This window comes from Apteryx rowi, unplaced genomic scaffold (assembly GCF_003343035.1).
Source record: "Apteryx rowi isolate R43461 unplaced genomic scaffold, aptRow1 scaffold_616, whole genome shotgun sequence".
NCBI lineage: Eukaryota > Metazoa > Chordata > Aves > Apterygiformes > Apterygidae > Apteryx > Apteryx rowi.
Window position 1 is genome coordinate 294,621 of NW_020450890.1, and position 21,213 is coordinate 315,833.

The following is a 21,213-nucleotide window of genomic DNA, read 5'->3' on the forward strand; positions in this document are numbered from 1 at the left end:
AGGCGGCGGCGGCGGGGAGCCCCCGGGCGGGGCGGGGCGGGCTCGGCCCTGGTGCCGCTGGCGGCAGCTGCGCGGGTGTCGCGCGGAAGCGGCCGCGCCCGAAAGCGCGGAGTTTAGGGAAGGTTTTGCCTTGCTGCCGCAGGAGCTTGGAGTGAAAATATATTGGATTATTTCCTGAGGTCAAACCGCATTAAAGCGAGAGATGGGGCAGAAATCACGTGGTATCACGCAGCAAACAAAAAGTCCCGAATGGAAGAGGCCATAAAAAGTAAGTGCGAATGCATGGAAAAGCAGACCTACTGTTGTTCCCGCTTTCGTGAAACCAGCGTTTCCCCGTGTTTCGTTAACGTTTGCTGAGGTGCTGCGGGTGGCGACCTTACGCCTTCCCCAGATCGATGTTAACAGCCGGCGTGGGCTGGCAGGAGGCGAGGGCCGGTCGCCGTCGCTCCGGCAAGGGCCCCCCGGGCTTGACGCCTGTGTGCTGCCTGCTGGGGCCGCCCTGAAGGTTGGCGGGACGAGGCGAGGCTGGGAAGTAGAGGTGATACCTCTTACCAGACCAACCAGCTCAGTTTGAGAAAGACAGCAGGCTGCGAGGCATGGAGGCCATCTTTCGGGTCGGACCTTGGGATTGACAGCGACCCTCCTCACCTGTCGGTAGTCAAGAGCAGTGGTTAAGGAGTTCTGATTTAATGCACTTGACTGAGCTCATCTGGGTGTCATTCAACCTATATATTTAGATAAGGACACAAAATGTTAAGTCTTTTGTTCCCACCAAGATAGTGAGGAATACAAAAACTTATGCTACAGATAAAATTATCTTGTTATCATGGTCCTACTGAGCTTGGATTTTAGTTCCCTGATAGGCCCATTTCTTGGCAGCAGTGATCACGTTGTTCCTGTTCTTACCGGCTTGTTCTCACGATGCGTTGGCCCTTCGGTGCTGCTGACACGTCCATTTGCAGATCCACTCCGGAAAATTGGAAAATGGAAATGATCCAACTAAAACTCCATCCATTCATCCATCCGCTGGATGAAGTTCAGTGTTGACAGTGCTGAAAGGGCAGTGTGCTGTGGAGCAAATGTGCCTGTGAAGAAGGTGCGGTAACTTTGCTCGTGAGGTTCCCCGTAGAGCAGTAGCTGAAGTGCTTTTCCCTAGGAGATAGGTGCCTCTGAAGTAACTCTCTGTAGAGTTGCTTGCTATGCCTGTCAGGCATTCGTCAGGGCTCTACTGCAAAGTTTGGTCCATCTTCTCAAAACAGTTAAGGATTCCAAATGTTTTGGTCTTAAATGGCTAGATCTTCTTTTAGCTTTTTTAAAGATGGTCTGAAATATTGGAGCATACTGGGTAATGCTTCTTGGATTCTACAGGATAATTTTATTGCTTCCCCCCCTCCTTCCTGGTTCATGATGATTAAAGTACTTCAAGTTATTAGTGACCAGTTTATTTCAGTGAATGTTAATTTGATGTATGTGAATATTGGGARGATTGTAACTTATGTAATTTGTTTTCTACTGATAGTATAATTATTATTTTTTATTGGATTTTAGTCTACRTAACTGTATATGTTTGAATTCTCTGCAAAACCGTAGCACTGCCCTGGTTGTTCAGATGCTTCTCATTATAGGAAGCTGTTTTCAAGAACTTAGAGCATATCTAAGGTTTCCATCATTTTTCTTGTGTTTCAGCTAACATTTTCGTGGCAGAACTTTGTGACTGGTTGGCTGACTTCCTTTTTTAAATTTTGGCCCAGGTGGGTTGGTCAATTTTGAGAATGAGCCAAGGGGAAAATACAATCTTTGCCAATGTTAACATTTTCTGATGACCTTTTCTCTAAAAGCTTTGGAATCTTGTATTAAGAAGAAAAAGTTGAAATTTAGCTATACCTCTAAAAAACTACTGTGATTGCTTTGACAAATGTGCCTTTAAAAATCAGTTTTCACTTGCTTGTAGATTTCTAAAGAGTTTTGTGACTGAAGTATGGGAAGCAATGCTTTCTCTGTTGCTTCTCAAACAGCAGTGCACTCTTCGTACATGATCTTCGTGGAGTAAGTGTGCACAGTCCCGTGTACAAAAACTTTCCTTGTAATTGTGATTCTGAAACAGACACTGGAACTGTTGGATTTGCTTGTGTTAGAGCATTTATTTTTTAAATAAACAGGTGCTGTTCACATGATAGAAGCAGATATTCTTCTTCGTGATGACAAGGGAGGAAATGGTGACCCTATCATGGCTCATCCACCTGAAACAGACAGTGACAACACAYTGCGGGAATGGCTAAAAGAGATTGTGAAGACAAACAAAGGCATCAAGCTGGATTTTAAGAGGTATATAAAAAAAAAAAAATTGTATATACTTTGCATTCGTGCTAATTAACTGTTTTACTGATTGTGCTAATTATCTGTTGGTGACAAAAGAGCAAAATTTTTTTTAATGTGCAATTTAATATAGTGTTTTACTGAACAGAACATACAGTGAAATATAATCAGTGTTATTGAATATATTATGAGAATAAATCCATAGTTTTAAGCAGTATGAATTATTGGGTGAATTGTTTTTCACCAGAAGAGTATTTTTGATTCATACGTTGCTTTTAAGGGATGAAGTGAAGCTGTTAGTTCTAAAACTTTCAATTATTTTGAACTACAAATAATGATTTCATATTCGATGAACTAGTTACTGAATTGCTATATAGTAATTGTTAACTATTATAGGAGGAGTTAATTTTAATTACACATTTCTACTATCTCATGCTTTTCATTCAGTATTTTGTTCAATTTTGCCTGTGACTTTGCCCAGCAGTAACTATTTAAACTCTTTTTTTTTTTTTTTTTTGTCAGGCCAAGTGTATTGCAGGCTGAATTGTTTAAGTGATTTGGCCAAACTAATTCAGCAGTCCCTGAAATTGAGATTGGAAAAAAATAGATTATTTGCATGTGTTGAACATTTCTTAATGTTTCTTTCAGTGAGATGCCCCAGTGCCTCCCTTTTAAGGAGAAGGAGTTTAAATTTAGTAGAAATGGCTTTCTCAGTCAGGAATACTTTGAAAGTTTATGTAATAGCAAGTGGATCTACTTCTTAGGATTCCCCCCCCCCCACAAATGGAGTTGAGCAGTGTCCAAAATGGAAAGACAAGGCATGGACAATTTGTGACAGAAAAATTCATGCAGTCTTCTGCTTTTGTTATATCATGGAAGTAGGGAGCTGGCTGAGTCCACCGTAGGTGGACATGGGTAAGCTACAGTTTGACTTACAGCTTCCTATTTGATAGGCTGCAGAAAGCAAAAAGATAAATTTAAGGGCCCTTAGTTTGGACGGTCATGTCCCAGTGAAAATTTCAAATTAATTTAGCTCCATTTGGATGTAGGAAGGCTAGTAAGGGACTAAGAATGGTTTCCAGCTCTCAAGATGCTTACTTACATTCTGCCCAGCTCCCTGAAAATATCTACAGTTTCTGGTAGAACTATCAACCCTGAGACTGGGGGAACTTGGTCTGTGATCAGCACAGAAAACCATGCTGCATATAAACATTGTGGACCTTGTGGCCATGAATTTGCATATAAGATCATTCTCCATTTTCTCAAGACTAAATTATTCAAGTGTTGATAAACGATGCCAGTGCTATGCTGCATGATGACTAAGAAGAGGAGCAATATTTTCTCCACTCCATGAAGAAATCTTTGGAAGATCATCTTTCATTACAGTACATTGGTGTTGCTCATTTCATGAAAAATTCTCTTTCTGATAAGATAAGCAGAATTTTCACGTGGTCACGTAAAAACTCAGTTTTGGGTAATAAAGTAACTTAAGGAAACTGTTACGCATTTCAACAACTTTTTGGACTTTTTGTTCCAGAAAGAGCAAAACCTCAGGTTTGATGACTGACTCTTTGTCGCATATGAGTGACGCACTTCACTTGTAAGAGAGAAGCAGCAATATATTTTATTGAGATAAGACAGTGATTTAACAAAGTTAGATGGCAGATAAAACAGTGGTTTAACAAGATTTGATGGCAAGGTACACTCGGTTATTTACTGCATGGAGGGCAGGATCAGACGAAGTTGTCAAGAAACCCTCTCATGGAGTCATGAGGTTCAGAGTGGACCCCCTTGCTTTCTAGACTCCTCCTCAGAGGAGTCTGGGGGCAGCTGGATCCAGTCTTAGTCCCAGACTTGGTCAACGGTTTCTGTCTAAAGGATTATGTGCACAATCAATCAGAGATGCAACTTAGCAAAGTTTGCAAAGTTTCAGCGCACTMTTAGTCACTTACCGAGGATCTGTCRCGGGTAAGAAATCTCTTGACCTTGAGGAGTAACCTTGAGAGGTGTTCCTCCTCAAGGGGAGATCCTGGCATGCTGCCTGCTGCCATGCAGGAGAGCTCACCGGGCTCTGGGCTGCCTCCTGTTTATGGGGTAAGATGGTTGACTCATAGTCATATTTGGGTGGGCACATGCTTAATTAGCCCTTGGCTATGTGCTGTTTACAGACAGGTTGGGGGGGGGGGGGAAGAGCACTGTCACACTCTTTCCTGACAGTACTGTCAATATTTTTTGCCTTCCTACTGGTTCCTCTCATACTCTGAGTTATCAAAAAAGTAAAAAAGATTAACAGCTAATTTGGTGTTCTGTCATGATTAATCTGTGTTACTGCAAATTAGCTTATTTCTTTTCCCCAGCTTAGTCTTTTATAAGAACTAAGACCAAGTTCTACCCCTGGGTCCAAGATTTAGCTAATCTGAATGTTGGGTAGATGACTTCTTCAGAGAAGTTACAGAGTAAAATAGCTGTTACAACACAGCAGCTTTCCATAAAGCTGGCTTTAAGAGTTATATGAAGAGATTTCTGTTTGATAATTCAACAGTTACCATTAGTAGCAATTCAGTTTTAGTTAGGATACATCTAGAAACTTTTTCCACAAACTGCTTTCAGGATTAGGGTTTCCTTGTGTTCTCAACTCTTGCAGTGAAGGGTCTTGCCCACATCTTTCCATCTGGTAGAAAGTGAGCTCCTTCCTAGGACCCACACAAGGATTAATAATGAATAGAAGTGCTTAAAAGTTTTCTGTTGAAACTCTTTCCCTTGTTTTAAAAACAGAATTTTTTTATGGGAAATATAATTGGCCCTGAGCAAAGTTTTTCTGTTGGGAAAACTGAAATGATAGTGCCTGTCTGGAAAGCTTGTGTCAGTTTTCTTTTCTGCTTGCATGAAGAAATTGTAGAAGACAGTCTTAGAGCTGGGAAACTGGAGAGCTGCTTCCAGGCTGCAAGGGGAGCTGAGCGCCCTGGGTCTCCCCTGCCCGGCAGCGCGCAGGTCTCTGCTGTGGTCACCGAGTTTTCTCGGGGTCGTTCCCTCCCATGGGAGGGGAATGAAAATATCGGGGCCTTCCGGGAAGGCTTCTGATAAAAAGCAAAATCCTGTTCCAGGACTGCTAAAATTCATATTGATGCAGAAACATCAGCCAATACCAGCATGAATTTTTATTTCCCCAGAACGTTTGTTTTTTAAAGAAAGGATTTCTATTTCCTGATCAGCTCCAATATTAACAAATGCTTTGGAGTGTGTCTGTTCAAGAATTAAGTGTAATCCTTTGAATATCTGATCTAATGCCTCATCATTGTCCTGTGGTGTCAGATTTTTTCAGTGTGGATTCTAATACAGAAAGGAAGTTTATTGCTTTTTGTATGCTGAAGTGTATGTATGTTGAAGTAGATTCCGGGGTTTTTTGGCCTAAATTTTTAATTTAAATTTTTTAGGTTCAGTTGGAATTTTAACCGTGCTGTTTCATAAGTGTTAATGGTAAATACACCTGAAAATCCCATGAGATTGCTTTGAAAAGTTTGAAATGGGGTTCAAAGTGAGCTGTGATTTTCAGATACACATTTCTGCAATTCCTGACTTTAGCTTTGTCTGCATATGCATGTACAATGTCTGTTTTTGAAACAGATGGAGTATCCACCCCCATGTTAAAAAGAGCTTGATCAAGGCCTTAGTGTGCTACAGAAATGCAAAAATTGATAGAGTTGTAAAATGTGATTTGTGCCTTTTGTCCTGCATAATATAATTACAATTTTCACATTAAAGTTGTGTGAAAATACAAGAAATGTGGACAGGCTAAATCCTTTTATTGTTACAGAATCTGTAGATGTCTGCCTGGATGGGGAAGGGAAAGGAGAAGTAGATTTTTTTAATTAATTTTAATTATTGTTTAAAGTCATTTAAAAACAGCTACTTCTTATTTTTCCATAAGGAGTTTCCAGCCAAGTGCAATGACTTAGAAAAGCTTTTAAAATAATATTGCATTATTTGAGTCTAATCGTATAAAAGCATTTAAAAATTACAAGCACTCAGTGCAAATATACTCAAATGAGTAACACAGGATTTGATGTTCTTTTGGATAGTATTTGAATACCATTGCTGAAATATTAAAGATTATTCCAACAATGCTTAAAAGGAAATATTTTGTGTATTTCCACTCTTCCCTGCTTGACTGACCTTCTAATCACATATCCTGTTGTCTGGCTTTACGTACAAAAATGAATGTATTCTGTAAAAGGACTTCAGAGGCTCATTTGAAAAAATGCCAGAATCATTTTAATATGGAGTAGGCAACACAAATGAATTTTCCAAATGCTGTGCAGTAAGAACATTGCTGTAGYCTAGGGGTTTTGTTTGTTTCAGAAGAAGCTACTGGGGGCTCTTTTCTCTTCACCTTATCAGATACTTTGTAGTAAAAAAGAAAAATAAGACATTCCACTGGCTTTGACTTTGTCCATTGTGTGTTAATTCAGGGAAAATTTGAGCTGTTCTGGCCGCAGACAACATGAAAAATACTTAGGCCATTAATGTTAGCTCAAGCTATTATTTTTACCCTTTTGATAGTATATAAACTTCAGGGGCATATGTAAATAGARGAAACATATTTAAATTCATAATAGTGTGTGTGTGACTTTGGGGTTTCTTCCATTCAGTGGTTTAATCTAAACTATAATATTAGTCAGAGCCTATTGTAGCTTCCTTTACTAGAATCTATCCCAAGCTTTCTATTTTTAAAAAAAAATCCGACTCTTAAAAGGTCACAAATTAGAAGAGCCATGAGATACAATTCTCTGTAAATGCAAATGTATTCAGCAGTTAGAGCTGTATGTTGCAGTATCTCGACGGCATTTTCCAAGTATGAAAAGTCCTCGTTCCTGGACATACAGGCCCTTCCAAGTAAAATGTATCCATCAGTCAAGCAGTTCATTTAATTTTTGTCTCTTGCATCTCGTAGTTGGTAGCAACCAGCTCAAGCATATTTGCAATGCAAGCTGTTCCCCAGGTCTGTCGTGGTAACGCTGAGGCCTGTGCGTAGCCTCTCCTTGCACGTGGTTTCCGAGACGCAGCTCCTGAGGGCAGAGCCCGTGTCTCCGTGAGCGGTGCCTGTGCGGAGCCGGAGGGACAGGCCGCTGAACGTGGCCTTTCTGAGCAGCAAGCGTCAGGAAAAGGGAAGAACCGTGTTTGTGCCCCCAACCAGCTGCGCTGAAGTAACTTCTCAGGAAGATTACCCCAGTCCTGCCCATCGCTATGGAGCAGCTCGTCCTGGGCCGCAGGGGAATGCGGGGCTCAGGCCTTGCTTTACCCAGCCGTTACAGTCAGCTCACGGTAGAAAGGGTCCTCAGTGTTTGCCCAGATGCTCTCTGGCTTTACTGGGACAGTTTCTTAGCGTATTCATCTGTACACGTACTGTATGTTTTCCATTCTTAATCTGAGAAACGCATCTTACCGACCGTGTGTTACTGGTACAGTCTAGAAGCTGTGCGGCCTTCTCTGGAGCTTCTCGAGCGTGTGGAGCCGCATTTGAGACGACCCGTTTGGATCAATGCAGATATTCTGCCAGGACCTAATGGAAGCAGTGCTGTAGTGGAAGCGAAGGGATTCCTTGACACTGTCACTTCTTTTTTCCCAAATGTAACCTTATCACTGGGATGGTCAACTGGCTGGCACCCTGAAAAACACAATAAAGGTAAAGATGGCAAATATAATACTTATGCTGCAGAGCCAATTTTGTTCAAATTCCTTTCAAAATCGATTCAAAATAAATTGTATGCATTTTGTCAGTTTGAAAATAATAGTGATTATAAAAAGAATTATTTTCTTTATTGGTGGATAGTTGATAATGTGTGTTATATAGCAGTTAGTTCAGTGTTTAATTGAAATGCAACAGAACTGTATAAGGATCGGATATTTTTGTTATTTAACTTATTCTCACATATTGAGGAATTTATTGGGCCACATTGCTTAAGCCCTTTGTCAGGTATAGCTACTCCCTGAATTACAGCAGGTTTGGTTTGTTAATTGGAATTTTGGCACATTTCCTGAACAAAAATAGCATTTTAGCTGGTAATTAAAAACCTATCAAAGTGCTTTTGCATTAGATGACTAAAATCAAATTGTACATCAACACTTTTTAATGTTTTGTTTCTACTGAAAATTTTTGCCCCCAAAATTCCAATTTATTGATCTGTTAGTAATTTTTTAAAATGTCAGTTTGAAAACCTAATTGCAGTTTCTTACTGTTACTCCTTAACTAGAATTTAGATCCTGAACATGTCATCACTATTTTAGAGTCTCTTTCACGGACTCCCTCCCACAGTTCTCACGGCTGCTGTGTTCAGGGTTTAGGGGGCCCAGCACACGGGCATTTGTGTGCATTAGCCTAGTCCCCACTGAAATTATCTGTGACTACAGCAACAAAATTGGACACCTTTTCAAATTGATAACTAGTCATTAGCAAGATTTAGTATTGTGTTATTTATGATTTTGTTATATGGTATACAGTAATTTTACTAAACTATATAATACTTTCTCCAAAGTATTTTGAGTACAGTAAAAAGTTACTAAAAACATGCACTGGAAATACTTTACGAAGTAATTGTTTTAGTAGAGTTGGTAATTTTATTTTGGTTCTAAATTTCAACTTATGTTAATGCTGATTAAGGCTACACTGTAAGATCCAGGAAAAACAGGTAATTTGATGGATTATAACTACAAGTTGCTGTTTGCCCAGCAAAACCTTTTTTAAGATTTGATGTTTTTTTGTCTGTTCAGTCACTATGTTGCATATGATTAATCGAGAAAAAATGATTAACTGTCATTACTGAAGTTAAGATTTTCATAGCCAGTAGAAATAAGAGAGCAGTTAAATATAATTTCAACTAGTTATAGTGCTTGTAAAAATCTTAAAAGCTGACACTTACAAAGTGTTTTGGATTGCTTGCTTTTAGCATTTTTTAAGTAGAAAACATTTTACCTGCTTCATTTTTGTATAACTTTGTCTTTTATTGCATTCATTCTGAAATCCTTTTTTTTTTTTTTGAAGTGTTTCTGTTTTTGWAGTCCACTACGAAGTTAAAACTAGCCTGTATTGAAGTCAAGTCTTTTTTTTAGAGCGCAAGCAACGATATAATTCTCTGGACATTTAAAAAAACCCCACACTCTATAGCTGTATTGAAAATAATGCTTTAGTTACTGGAAATAAGGATTTTCAAAATAAGTTTCCCTTTCCTTCTTAGTATTGCTTTTTTCCCTGGAATGATGACATTTTTTGTTTATAATCATTTGGCAATATCACTTTTAGAATTATGATTCACAACACTCACATTTGCTAAAGTTTTGTCCTAAAACGTAACTATTCTACAAAACATTGTGTCTTTTTTTTGATAGAAATCGTATTTGCGAAGAATTCTTTTTAATCAAATGGTCTTTATTGTAGGCTATGACTGGACGATGGTGAAAGAAATGGCTCAAATATGCAATACGCTTTCTCAGCCTGTAACTTTCCCTGTAAGAGCGGCATTAGTACGACAGTCGGTATCTGAGCTATGCTGGTTATTACAACAGTCGGATAGGTAAGTTTGAGGGCGGTTATTTTTAGCAGTTTTATTATAAAGGCACATATTTGTTAATATGAAATACAGCACATTTATGTGTACACACTCATCCCAATTACATTGAAAATATTTTTCCTTTTTAGTTTATTTCTTGAGTTCCTTAATTCTTTTAGCTTTTAAATTGTTTTGTGTACAGAAGTGCGGACTATTCATTTCTGTAAAACATTAAAATTCCAAAAAGATGTTTTAAAATTACTTCATAGGTATTGAATCTTGTAGAGGTTTGTGATCCAGTTCCATTGCAAACATTCTTAAGACCAATATAGTCAAATAGACCAAGTAGTTTGTTGCATTTTGGAATTAATTCAACTTAAATACTTACATTTTTATATACTTAGCGTTTATATTTCTTGTAATAATGCRACTTAGAAACATCAAAGATGTGATTTTTGAATTGGAAGTTAACGGGTTTGCTATGAGACCAAATGAATTTTGCTTAGGTACTTGAATACATTCTGTGGTTTCCAAAATGACTTAGTTTCTATTTTTAAATGGTTCTTAGAAGCCCATAATAATTTCATAGGAAAATTATTTTTATATATGTAACAGAATGAGAATAAAACCTTCACACATCTTGTAATTTACTCATCTTTATCACCTGTTCTGCTTATCTAAACTTTAATAAAGTTGTTCCTCAAGCACCAGTCCAGGTGTGCAGTCAAAACCCAAGACAGAAACTTCAAGACAGTCACTTGTCAGAAAAATGTATAAGTAATTAGAGGCAGTAGAAGGGGTAGAAAAATAAGATGCTGTTATTCTCATTTACAGTGGAGAACTGATAGAGAAATTATGATTAAACATTTTAAACTTCAGAAAAGTAATTTCAAAATATTTTAATGTTAACAACAGGTTTTGTTAATTATGCCCTTCTCAAATATTTCCTTATGAAATATTTTGTTTTCCTTAGCATAAAAATCCCAATTCTTTAGCTGCAAGATTAGAAGATAGAAATTATTGAGCCAGTTTTGCTGACATACAAGTAAATTCTGATTTACCTGGATTTTAAATTAATACAGTTTTAAGAAAACAAAGGATAAAAAGTTAAGTATTTGTCATGTAGACATTGGGGAGAGTATTGTTCTTAAACTTCAAACAATGGTTTGAAGTATTTCACTGTTTTGGAAAAGTTACAATAAAACTTGTGCAATTAATGAGAAAAGCATAGGTGAGATAGTGTGGAAGATACATTCAGTGAGTCAGATGGCATTGCTACACGTTGCATGTGACAAACACAAAATATGAGACAGTGATAATATCACTGGATATAATCACTGGTTGTCTAATGTGGTCTGTTGTAGTGCTCTACTTGTAATTGTTTATTGTGTTGCTAAACTTGAAATGCTCAGTCTAAAATTTCTTTGCTGGCTGTCTGCCGAGGATGTTTTTCCTTGCTAGGTTCAGCAGAACAGTTCACATAAGAACCAGGCTAGGGATAAATGGTGTTGGGGGGTGGAGGTTGTCCATCTTAAAAAATTTTGCAGTCCTGCTTGGCAAATTCTAGCATGTTTAGCTTTAGTAAAAAAATTTAAAATTTGACTGGAGCCAAATTGTTTGAGTTATCTCTATAAAAAGAAGAAAACCCACCCAAATGTGATCAAGGAATAGAGCTCTGCAAATTTTAGCTTGCATGTGTCAAGTGGATGTTTATTTAGAGGGTAGCAGTCTTATTCTTAAACTAGCCTGTCTGTACCGAGCGTTTCCGTCTGCAAACTGGAATGTGTTTGAACATGTCCATTTTTGGAGTAGCGTTTTGATCCAGCGTTTGCTTTTCCCAGTAACGTGAAGTCACTGTGGTAATGAGAAGGGAGAGACTCTTCTATGCTGCTAGGGCTCTTACTTGTAGCACAGAGTGGAGGAAGGCTGCTTGAGGGGATGTGGAGAGCTGAGGAGGGCAGGGACATGTAAAAGTCTAATGCTGGTAGCTCATAAATTTTGACTGCTTAACTTTGAAATGTAAAGGAGATTGTTTGGTATGTGATTACATTCCAAAATTAAGACACTATCCTGACTATTTTTAGAAACTTATTAGTGCCATATCTTTCTGTCTTATATGCCTTAAAATAAGATAATAGCATATCAGTTTAAATTCTTTTTTCTTTTTTTATGTAGATACAGCCTCACTGTTTGGACAGGAAAGCAAGATGAGTATTCTGTAGAAGATTTGCTTCATACACGAGGGAACTTTGATAAAAGTAGGGTCTATTATGATATCTTAGAACCGCAAAACTCTGAATTCAAGAAAGCCGTAGGAATAGAATATTAAATATGATGCCAGCAAACTCTGACCTTATAATACTTAACCTCTTTAATGGGAAGGTTTCTTGTTCAGGGAGATGCCTTTTCTTTCCCAAATAATTGTATAGAAAATATCCATGGATAATGAAGGTTTTTTGTAACACTTTTTTTAAAGGCTTTTCAAGTAGAAATATAATGCCTTCTTTAATAGATCAGAATTGTTATTTGCTCGTCATAGGCATGTTCCCTCTCCTTCATCCAGCAGCATGTAGTAAAGACTACCCATGTTTCCTAACTGTTCTTGCATGTTGCAAAATGTTGCAAGTATATAAAGAGGAGAGTGCCCCCAAATGRTACCTGTGAACCAAGGTAATTTGCTACCAACTGCTTTTGTGTAAGCCAAAGTCTGTGGGACACTAGATCTCTACCAAAGACTTTATTTTTACTGTTTGTACAGAAGGAGAAACAGGGAAAATAGACTGTAGAAAGTACAGAACAATATATTTTCTGAAGCAGTTACTTTGTAGCTCATCTTAATATAGTTCATTTTTAGTGCTATCATAATTGATAAAGTTCTCACCCCTTATCAAGAGAAGAYAGTGTTTGCTAGGTGTTCATAGTGGGATCCGTAATGCTACACATTCAGGAGAGAAGGAATGGTTATTTCTACAGAATTAGAACTAAATTAGTTCTGTGCAATGTGATCATTGTGCATTTCACACCATGGCTTCCCACCATTAGAAGAGCTTGTAAGACGGAAGTGTTGTTTTTTCTTTCAACTAAATGTTACTATAACAGGAATTATGTAAAATGTTCTGTTGAAGTCTTTCTAAGTAATAGAATAATTAGTTTACAGCAATAATTGTGCATTTCTGTGATTGTACAGTTATTTTTGGTATTTTCCTGGATCATACATGTTTTTAACTCTTGTAATACTTTTTCAAAAACTTTTGAAAAGCTGAACTTTCTTTGAGAAGAACTAAATTCATTGCAACCCTATTTATTATCTGCCCATTTTATTTTAATCATTCTTGCCTCTGTTGCTTTTCTGTCTCTTAAAGTGTATGCTTACACTGAAATCTCTGCAGATTAAAATGCAAGCTATGTACTGTTGTCTTCTGCCTAACATGGCGAATTTTGTTTTTCACAATGACAGTAGAGATTTTTATTTCTAGACTAAGGCCAATTCTGTGAAGAAGCATTCCCCTGGCACCTTCTTGCCCTTCTCTTTCCGCTCCTCTCACATCTTAGAAAAAACCTTAGATTTTCAGTTTATCTAAATTCTGATTATACCTGCACAGATCAAATCTGATTTTTTTTTTTAATATGCATTATATGTCAAACACAGCTTGTAATAATTTATTACATTCTTTGATTCTCAGTAGATAGTTTCAGCAAACTTTTGATTGTTCTGATGAATTAAATCTTTAGAGTTGACGATACAGACTGAATTCAAATGCTGAATGATGAGATTCTTCATTTCCTTCATTTTCTGTAAGGCTTACCAGTTTTATCCAGCTTCATTCATAAAGCTGTCACATGTAAAACTGCAAAGGGCTGAGGGGGTGAGGAGGGAGAGACAAACTCTTCCAAAGCAAAATCTTCTAGGATTTCTAGTGTTTTAAATATTTAATATTTGGACTTTTGTTATCTTTGGATAACAGGAATTTTGTTATCTTTGATGTTTTGCACAACCCTGGGCAGGCTGTTAGTACTAAAGAATTACTTACAACTTTTTTTGTTCTTACAACTTTTTATTTTTAGTATTAATATAACTCTGTTAGAAAAGTTAAGTTATATTCATTAGTTCTAAATCTTGAAATACTGTGATTTCATGCAATCATTAAAATTCAAGATTCATTTTTGTCATGTATTCAGTTATAATATAGTTGGATAAAACTAGGAGATATTTTTCCAAAAAAGGAAGAAAGTATCTCATTGTACCTGGAATAGTTAAACAGAGTACCTCATTTAATTTACACAGTCAGTCAACGTGAATGGCGCTAACACTCAAAAGGTCAAGTTTGGCAGTGTAATTCTTTTTAATGAATTGGGAGAAGTGATGTATTTCTTAGTTCAGTGTGACAACACGATTTGACTTGAAAGGATTTAACCTCTCTTTTCTCTGAAGTATCTGTTTCTATTAGCTCTGCATGCACACCTTGCTAGACCATGGGAAAAAGACTAAGTATTTTCTAACCTGTCATAACTATGTAAAGTATTTTAAATGCTTTAAATAGGAGAGCCCTTTCTCACCCAGGTCACTTTGACTAAGCCGGGTTCAGAAGCTATTGCATGACGGGTGTGCGAGCAGATCTGATCAAGCGGTATTCTTTTCTGGATAATGACCTTTTCACTTAAATCCTCTTCAGGGAGAACAGGACGTATGACTGACTGTGGCCCACTTAAACCAAAGTTACAAACATTGCTCTGAATCTATAGCATACAATAAACTAGTAGGAAATAGCATAGCTCAGAGTTTATATTCTCTGGAATATGCTATGGAACAAGAAGCACTTAGGGGACAGGAGCCAGCTTTTGGAACCAAAAGCAACATAGCTACATTAGCCAAAATTAATTAGGCAGGTGTATGAATAACAGAGTTTGCTTTTGAGGGCCATAAAGGAAATAATAGCTTTAGCAGACATCGCTGTAGCAGTATTCATTTACTGAATGCGAGGTGTCATTAAATAGCATTGAGTTCTTGCATTGTGCTTTCTAAACACTTAAGTAGTTCTAGGCTTAGTCTAGATTTCTTTTCAAGATATTGCTGACTATTCAGAAACAGCAGCTCTCTAGCCATATGTTTCATTTTAATAGATATAAAGAGAAGAGTATCTCCTTATCCTTTTGTTACACAATTTATATAAGGGTTTAGGACTGGAATGGACTCCTAGATCAGGTTATGCTCCTTGCTGTTGCAGGCACTTACGTGTATTGATTTAACAGATTTCATCTTAAAGTTTGTTTGGCCTTTTTGCTTCCACACTGGCAGGCTTTTCTACTATTTAGAAACCCTTTTCCCGCTTAGCAATTCCCATCTGAAGGATTAGGAATTGTTAAAACTGATTATATTATTAAGTAGGAAGCACTATCAGCAATTGCCAAAAGTATTTTCAAGGGTGCAGACATCATGGAGGAAACATCATAGACTAGTACATGTGGACATGAATAAACAGGGATATTCAGATAAAATTAAAAAAAGACATGATCTGGATTACCAGAAGAATTAATAAGCTAACAAGACATGTAACTGGGTTAGACAAAATGCTACCAATAAATTCTGTGAAGCATTCTTGCAGTGACAGAAGTGTTTGACTTTCTGGCGAGTTTGATTATTCTGCATGGATTATCCTATGTATCTGAATTTCTGTATGCATCTTTTTTTTACCTGTGTAAAAGTAAGTAATTATATTAAGTTTCCTGTGAAGTGGTTTGTTTTGTTTAGGATTTGGCAGTATTGTAGTATTTGCACATAACTAAATACATCTGAATTTGTTTCTCTGTTTTCATGCAAGTCTTGATATAAATGCTTTCCTTGTAAAATCAAATGTGTTAACCTGGGGACTGGCAATGAAATCATAAAGGTGAGATGAAAGCCGGTTATTTATTCTATTGGAAATGGGTATCTACGACAGTCCTATGTTGGCCCAGCCATTGCTGTCTTTTTTTATCTTGTGTCCTTGGACCTAATGATTTGTTTAGGTGTTGTAAGTTCTATGTCCTCTTTGTGAATGATTTTCTTTAACAGTGTTGTTTCATGTCTGTTGATGATACTTCCAGCCAGATTTTTAGACTTGCTTTTCCTTGTTATGTGGACAAATTTGGTTGACTTTAATGGAACTATGCATCATTCATAGAGTGTTTAACAGTTGCATTCAAACTCCAAAAGGACATCCAGGTAAGTTAGGAGAGTAATAAAACATTTCTGATTTACTGAAAGTGTAATTCAATCTTTGTATTTTTATGTGAATTTGATGGAACTTACTCAATAGATAATATAACAAGTTGCAGAAGAAAGTTGACATCATTAGTGTTGCATAAATACTGAAGAATAACCTGCAGTAAGATGCAAGTATAATGATGAAGGCAAAACAGAAGCTAAGTTTTTGAGATTTGTATTGTTTAAGTTTGCTGTGGAATCAAAGAAAATGCTCCGAAAGACTTTTTTTTTTTTTTAATAGTTCTGCTCATCTTCAGCATTTATCTGAAGAATTTTTCTGTTTCGGTCTTCTCCGAGTGTAAAAAGCAGTCTTTTTCTTCATGCTAAATTGAAACCTTCTATGTTTTATTTATCATCCAGCTATCTGTGATGAGACCCTTTGCTAATGTTACTACATGTGTATTTCTGCACTTTCCATTAAACCCTATTTCGTGTTACTGAGCCCAAGCACTGTACAGCATTCACTTGTGATTTTTATTGCACTCTGTTTGGAGACTAAAGAATTTGATTCCAGCATGTGGTGCATGTTATCTTTTTCATATCAGTAGTGACTGTGCACCAGCCCCAGGAAGCTGTATTTGAACCTTTCAGTTCCCCTTGTGCAGAATTGGATTTACATAAACCTTCACTTCTAAAACCTACCTTCAGGAATTTCTGTCAGTCGTGATTGAAAAGACTAGAGATGATGAATTAGGCAGGTAGTTTTATAAGACATTTAATAACTTGGTGATGAAATGGCCTGGTCCTTTCTTTAAGCAGAATTATAAAAAATACTATATTATGGAATTCAAAATGTTTGGGCTGGTTTTTGTTTTGTTTTGTTTTTGAAAGAAAGAATAGGCTCTGGGAAGAGACTATTAGAGTAATATGAATTGCATCCAACAGCATATCCGATATTAAGGGGAGGACTTCCTTAAATGTCAGGGTTCTTTAAAGAATTCTATCAATTTAGTTAAAATTTCTTCAATTTTCAGAGAGTTTTTCTTTTCAAAGGGGTCAGTAAAGCTATTAATATAACAAAAAGACCAGTGCTTGGACACACTTTTTTTTTTTTTTTTTTTTTTTTTTTTAAGAAACATCTTTTTCTAAGCTCCATGTTAATTAGAATTTTTTTGTACCATAATACAAAATGTTTTTAGTAAGTATTGAAAATTTAATTTAAAAGCTATTATTATTGTTATTTTTTGTTTTGTTTTGAAGTCTATAGACTTTTTTTCCTCACTTTAGTTTGTTCATTTTTTGTTGCAGGAATATCTTTCTTATGCAATATTATTCCCTGATCCCTGATCCTCTATATATTAACTTGTTACATTTAGTAAGAGTTTTACCTACAAATCTTTGACTGACCTATAGCCAAAAGCACAGGCTGCTACATAAAATCCAAGTCAAGGTCTTAAATCAGTCTTTCAATTGCTGCTTCCCTCCTGGGGCTTTAACAGATGAATTTTGGCATATGTCTGTAAGTGGGGTAAGATGGTGCTATGTTCTTCTAGCTGCTGTTATTTCTGAGTTGTCTTTTTGCTGTAGCCTACTGTAGTTATTGCATTACTGTAATACCCTTTTAGTACCACCTTTGAGGAAGCTACTCACTTCACACTGCAGTCACTCCATTTCAGGTGCCAGAATCGCACTAGAGTGGAAGGCCCATGTGTTCCCTCCTGCCAGCTTTGCTACAGGAGCAGTAACTTCTGGCGGAAGGGTGTAATAGACAGCTGGGGATAACAACATCTTAGACTGGAGAGCTTATTCATTAAAACCCATGATAAAGAATTATTTTTATTGTGCTTCCAGTAAAATTCAAAGTACTGTACTCTGTCATCTTCTGAATTTTGAACATCTGAATTTTTGGTCAATGATTTGTTTTTAATGTCCTTATATTCTGGCTTTGTTCCCTTTAATTTTTCAGTGACTCTTCTGTCATTAAAGCCGATGCTTTCACTGCCTAATTGCCATTCCTCTCATTGCTCTAACATAAAAAAAAATGCATATGCAAATTTGTAATCTCAATGGCAATCTGTCTAAGCAGAACTAAAATGTGTTTTAAAAAGATGTTCTAGCTATTGTGTTTTTAAAATGTATGTACAGATCAAGTGTATGTTTTAAAATGGACCAACTTTTCAGAGGGAAGGTTATAACTCATGCCATCTGTGGCAGCTTGTAAATACATTCAAAATTGCTAGCTAATAGCTTTGGGAAAGGAATAGAAGAGTTAATTACATTCCATCAGCATGCTAATGTACCTGGCTTTCAGAAATTTGGGAATAACCTGGACTGTACACAATTTTTTTTTTAGTATCTTCGTTGTTCATTCTAAGATCTTAGCATGTTTTTAAGCAGTGCTTAATGCCAGCTGAACATAAATTCACTTTTTTCCTACCTGGGACACAATCTCTGAATTATTACTGGACGTAAAATGTGATGCTAGACAGAGACCTGCATTACAGGAGATGCCATCTTTATGATTAAATTTAAAATAGTGGTTTTGACTTCATGTAGATGTTCAGAATCCTGTGGTAATTTCTTAAGTGCTGAAGTGTTAACACCTTGTCTTTCCAAATCCCAGTTTAGATGAATTAAAAACTGTCTAAATTTATCCTCCGTTTCTGTTTGTTACAGTACTCACTGATTGAACGTTGTGTTGTGTTTAGTACTCCAGGTGAGCAGATGAGCAATAGGATTGAGCTTTGAAGTAAGCCCTGCTTTGAGCAAGAGGTTCCTTGGCCTAATTTTTTTTCATGATCCAATGACACATTTTATCTGCTACATAGTAGACACTACTGTAGAGGATTAATATGGATGCAAAATTAGTGTTAAGTAATTCTTTTGTAATGCCTGTAGTTCAGTTATTGCAAACTTTGTTGAGTTTTAAGAGATATTTACAAGGAATTCGTGAACTTAAAGGATGTGCACAAAGTAACTTAACTGCTTCTATCAACAGAGTGACTAGGTCCCTAATCAAAGTCCTCAGGTTCTGTTGCTGATTCTGTACAAAGAGGCATGCTTATGTTTTAATTGCATTTTTAAATACATGAAATGTTAAAACCAAGGACATTCCTAAGAGATTTGTGCTTTCTTTAAACCAGCTATAACATCAACTGCCAAGGAGACGCCTGTATCAGCTAATGGGTATCCTTCTCTGAAGAACAGGAATTTTGCAGAATATTCCTGTCTTAAAACATGGTTAGCTTGTGTAAAAGAGTACAAGGCCTATTATCTTTTCAAAAGGATTATTAGCTGGATATTTTATCTGAGTAATGTCATAAAAATTGGCATTTTATCTCCTTCACCCTGCAAAGAAAACCTCAGTTTTCTTAAGATATATCTGTATAAAAACTAATCTCTCTGAAGGTTTTGGAGAACCTGTAGATATTTAAACTTTAAGAAGAAAGTGCTTGCTTGGGAAATACTGTACAAAAGGCATTCTTCCCTCTAACTCTGCGTTTCAACTTGAAGGTTAAAAAAGCTTGTCCCCCTCGTACTTACAGTATGTTTTTGTAGGATGGTTATTTGTGACTAAAATTAACCTTTCTGTAGGAACCATGCTCTTGTTACATGAACAGAATAGTAAACTGATGGAGTAATGGTTTACTAATTTAAGAATCCCCTTGAACATAAATACCTGGTTTTGGTTGGAAAAATAATTAGCTGTACTGCTTAACAGATGCAGAAAGATGAAGGTCTCATCAAAGACTGATGAGGAAAAAAATACATTTATTTAATGACTGTTTTAGTTTAATAGTTTTCTTTTGTAGCTACATCAATTTATGGTAATATTCTTTTGCAAGTGCTACAGTCTTTTTCATGACTGTAAAAGGAAAAATAACGCCTTCAAATGCCTCTTTCACCTTATAGCATAAACAAACAAAAAAAGTGCAGGGCAGGATATTTTGCAAACTATACTTTGAACACAGTATATATCCTTAAACACTGCTTCTTTACAGCATTTTTATGCAGTAACTAACTATCATACTTCTTAAACCAAAATATCAAATATAGTAGTTGAGTGCCTGTTTTTAGATGATCACTGTTTTTGTGAGGCTACCACTATTTGTCTAGCAGAATAATTTCATTGTATGGTTCCACAACATGTTGCAGAGAAAGTAAACACGAAAGATAAAATATTTTCACCTTTTTAAACTCTTCTATGATCTGCAAAAATCTATCACACAGATTCAAAATCAAAAATCTCTTAAGTGGTGTATTTTACTGAAAGATGTAACTTATCTTGACAAGCATGCTTACTCACAGAAATGTTACTTCCATTTTAAATAGTTAAAAATAAGACTGTGTAAAGATTTATAACATTAATCTTTGGTAATTGGATGAGTTTCACTATTTTTTCCCTATAAAATTTGGTTTCTAATTCTCACAGCAATTCCTATAGCATTTCCAGTTTATCAACATCTGTCTTGATGTATGGATTCCAGAGCTAGCCTCAGGTAGTGTCTAACTCCTCTCCTGCTATCTGGTATATCTCTCTTCATCTCCTTAGCCATATAGTAGACGTTTCAGATGGTGTCACTCCTCAGCTCTTTCACTCATTATTCACCACAGCTCCCTAAGTAGTTTTTTTCCAAGAGATACTGCTTCCTAGGATAAATCTATCATCAAGTATAAATATCTTGCTTTCTTCTAAAATACATGATTATATATGGCTATGTCAAAATATATAAAACATGTTTGCATGTACCCAGGCCACCAAGCAATCCATGTGAGATATTTTTAAACCAAATATTGCTGTTGATACAGGCACTTGTACTCAGTTACGTAAATTGGTTTCAAAGTTAGTATAGTTGGCGTCACTGAATTTGACAAAGAATTTACTGGGCAAGTTCTGACTCAAGGCAACGTTTCCAGTGTTTCAGACATGGGTATGTTTAATTTTGATCACATTAGTGATCCAAGTGATTTGAATAGGAGTAATTCTCATCCTTGAAGTTAAGCATATGCACAAATGTTTGCTGAATCAGATTCTAATTTAGTTCAGTTGTAGTCACTGAAGCACTGATACTTTACTCCATCCTGAGATCTCGCCTACAGTGACTGAGACTGTGTTTGACAGCTATAGTGTTGTCATCATGCAGTTAATAAAAACAGCAGCATATTTTA

At 36.5% G+C, this 21,213-nt stretch overlaps 1 protein-coding gene across 6 annotated transcripts in view; it reads left to right on the plus strand.

Annotated features, from left to right (window-relative positions):
* The first annotated feature begins 52 nt into the window (after positions 1-52).
* Positions 53-21,213, plus strand: part of FAM151B (family with sequence similarity 151 member B) — a 26,222-nt gene continuing 5,061 nt past the window's right edge. For 3 of the 6 annotated variants that reach the window (XR_003256347.1, XR_003256349.1, XR_003256348.1), the window contains exons 1-4: positions 53-268; positions 2,160-2,325; positions 7,782-7,999; positions 9,749-9,884. Coding sequence is in view for 3 of the 6 variants with exons in the window: in XM_026083813.1 (XP_025939598.1) it covers positions 250-268; positions 2,160-2,325; positions 7,782-7,999; positions 9,749-9,884; positions 12,036-12,189 (693 nt within the window). In the remaining 3 variants the exon portion in view is untranslated. Of the gene's footprint in view, positions 269-962; positions 1,097-1,686; positions 1,752-2,159; positions 2,326-7,781; positions 8,000-9,748; positions 9,885-12,035; positions 15,674-21,213 lie in introns of those variants that run through there. The other 3 variants (XM_026083815.1, XM_026083814.1, XM_026083813.1) reach the window with 3 other exon arrangements.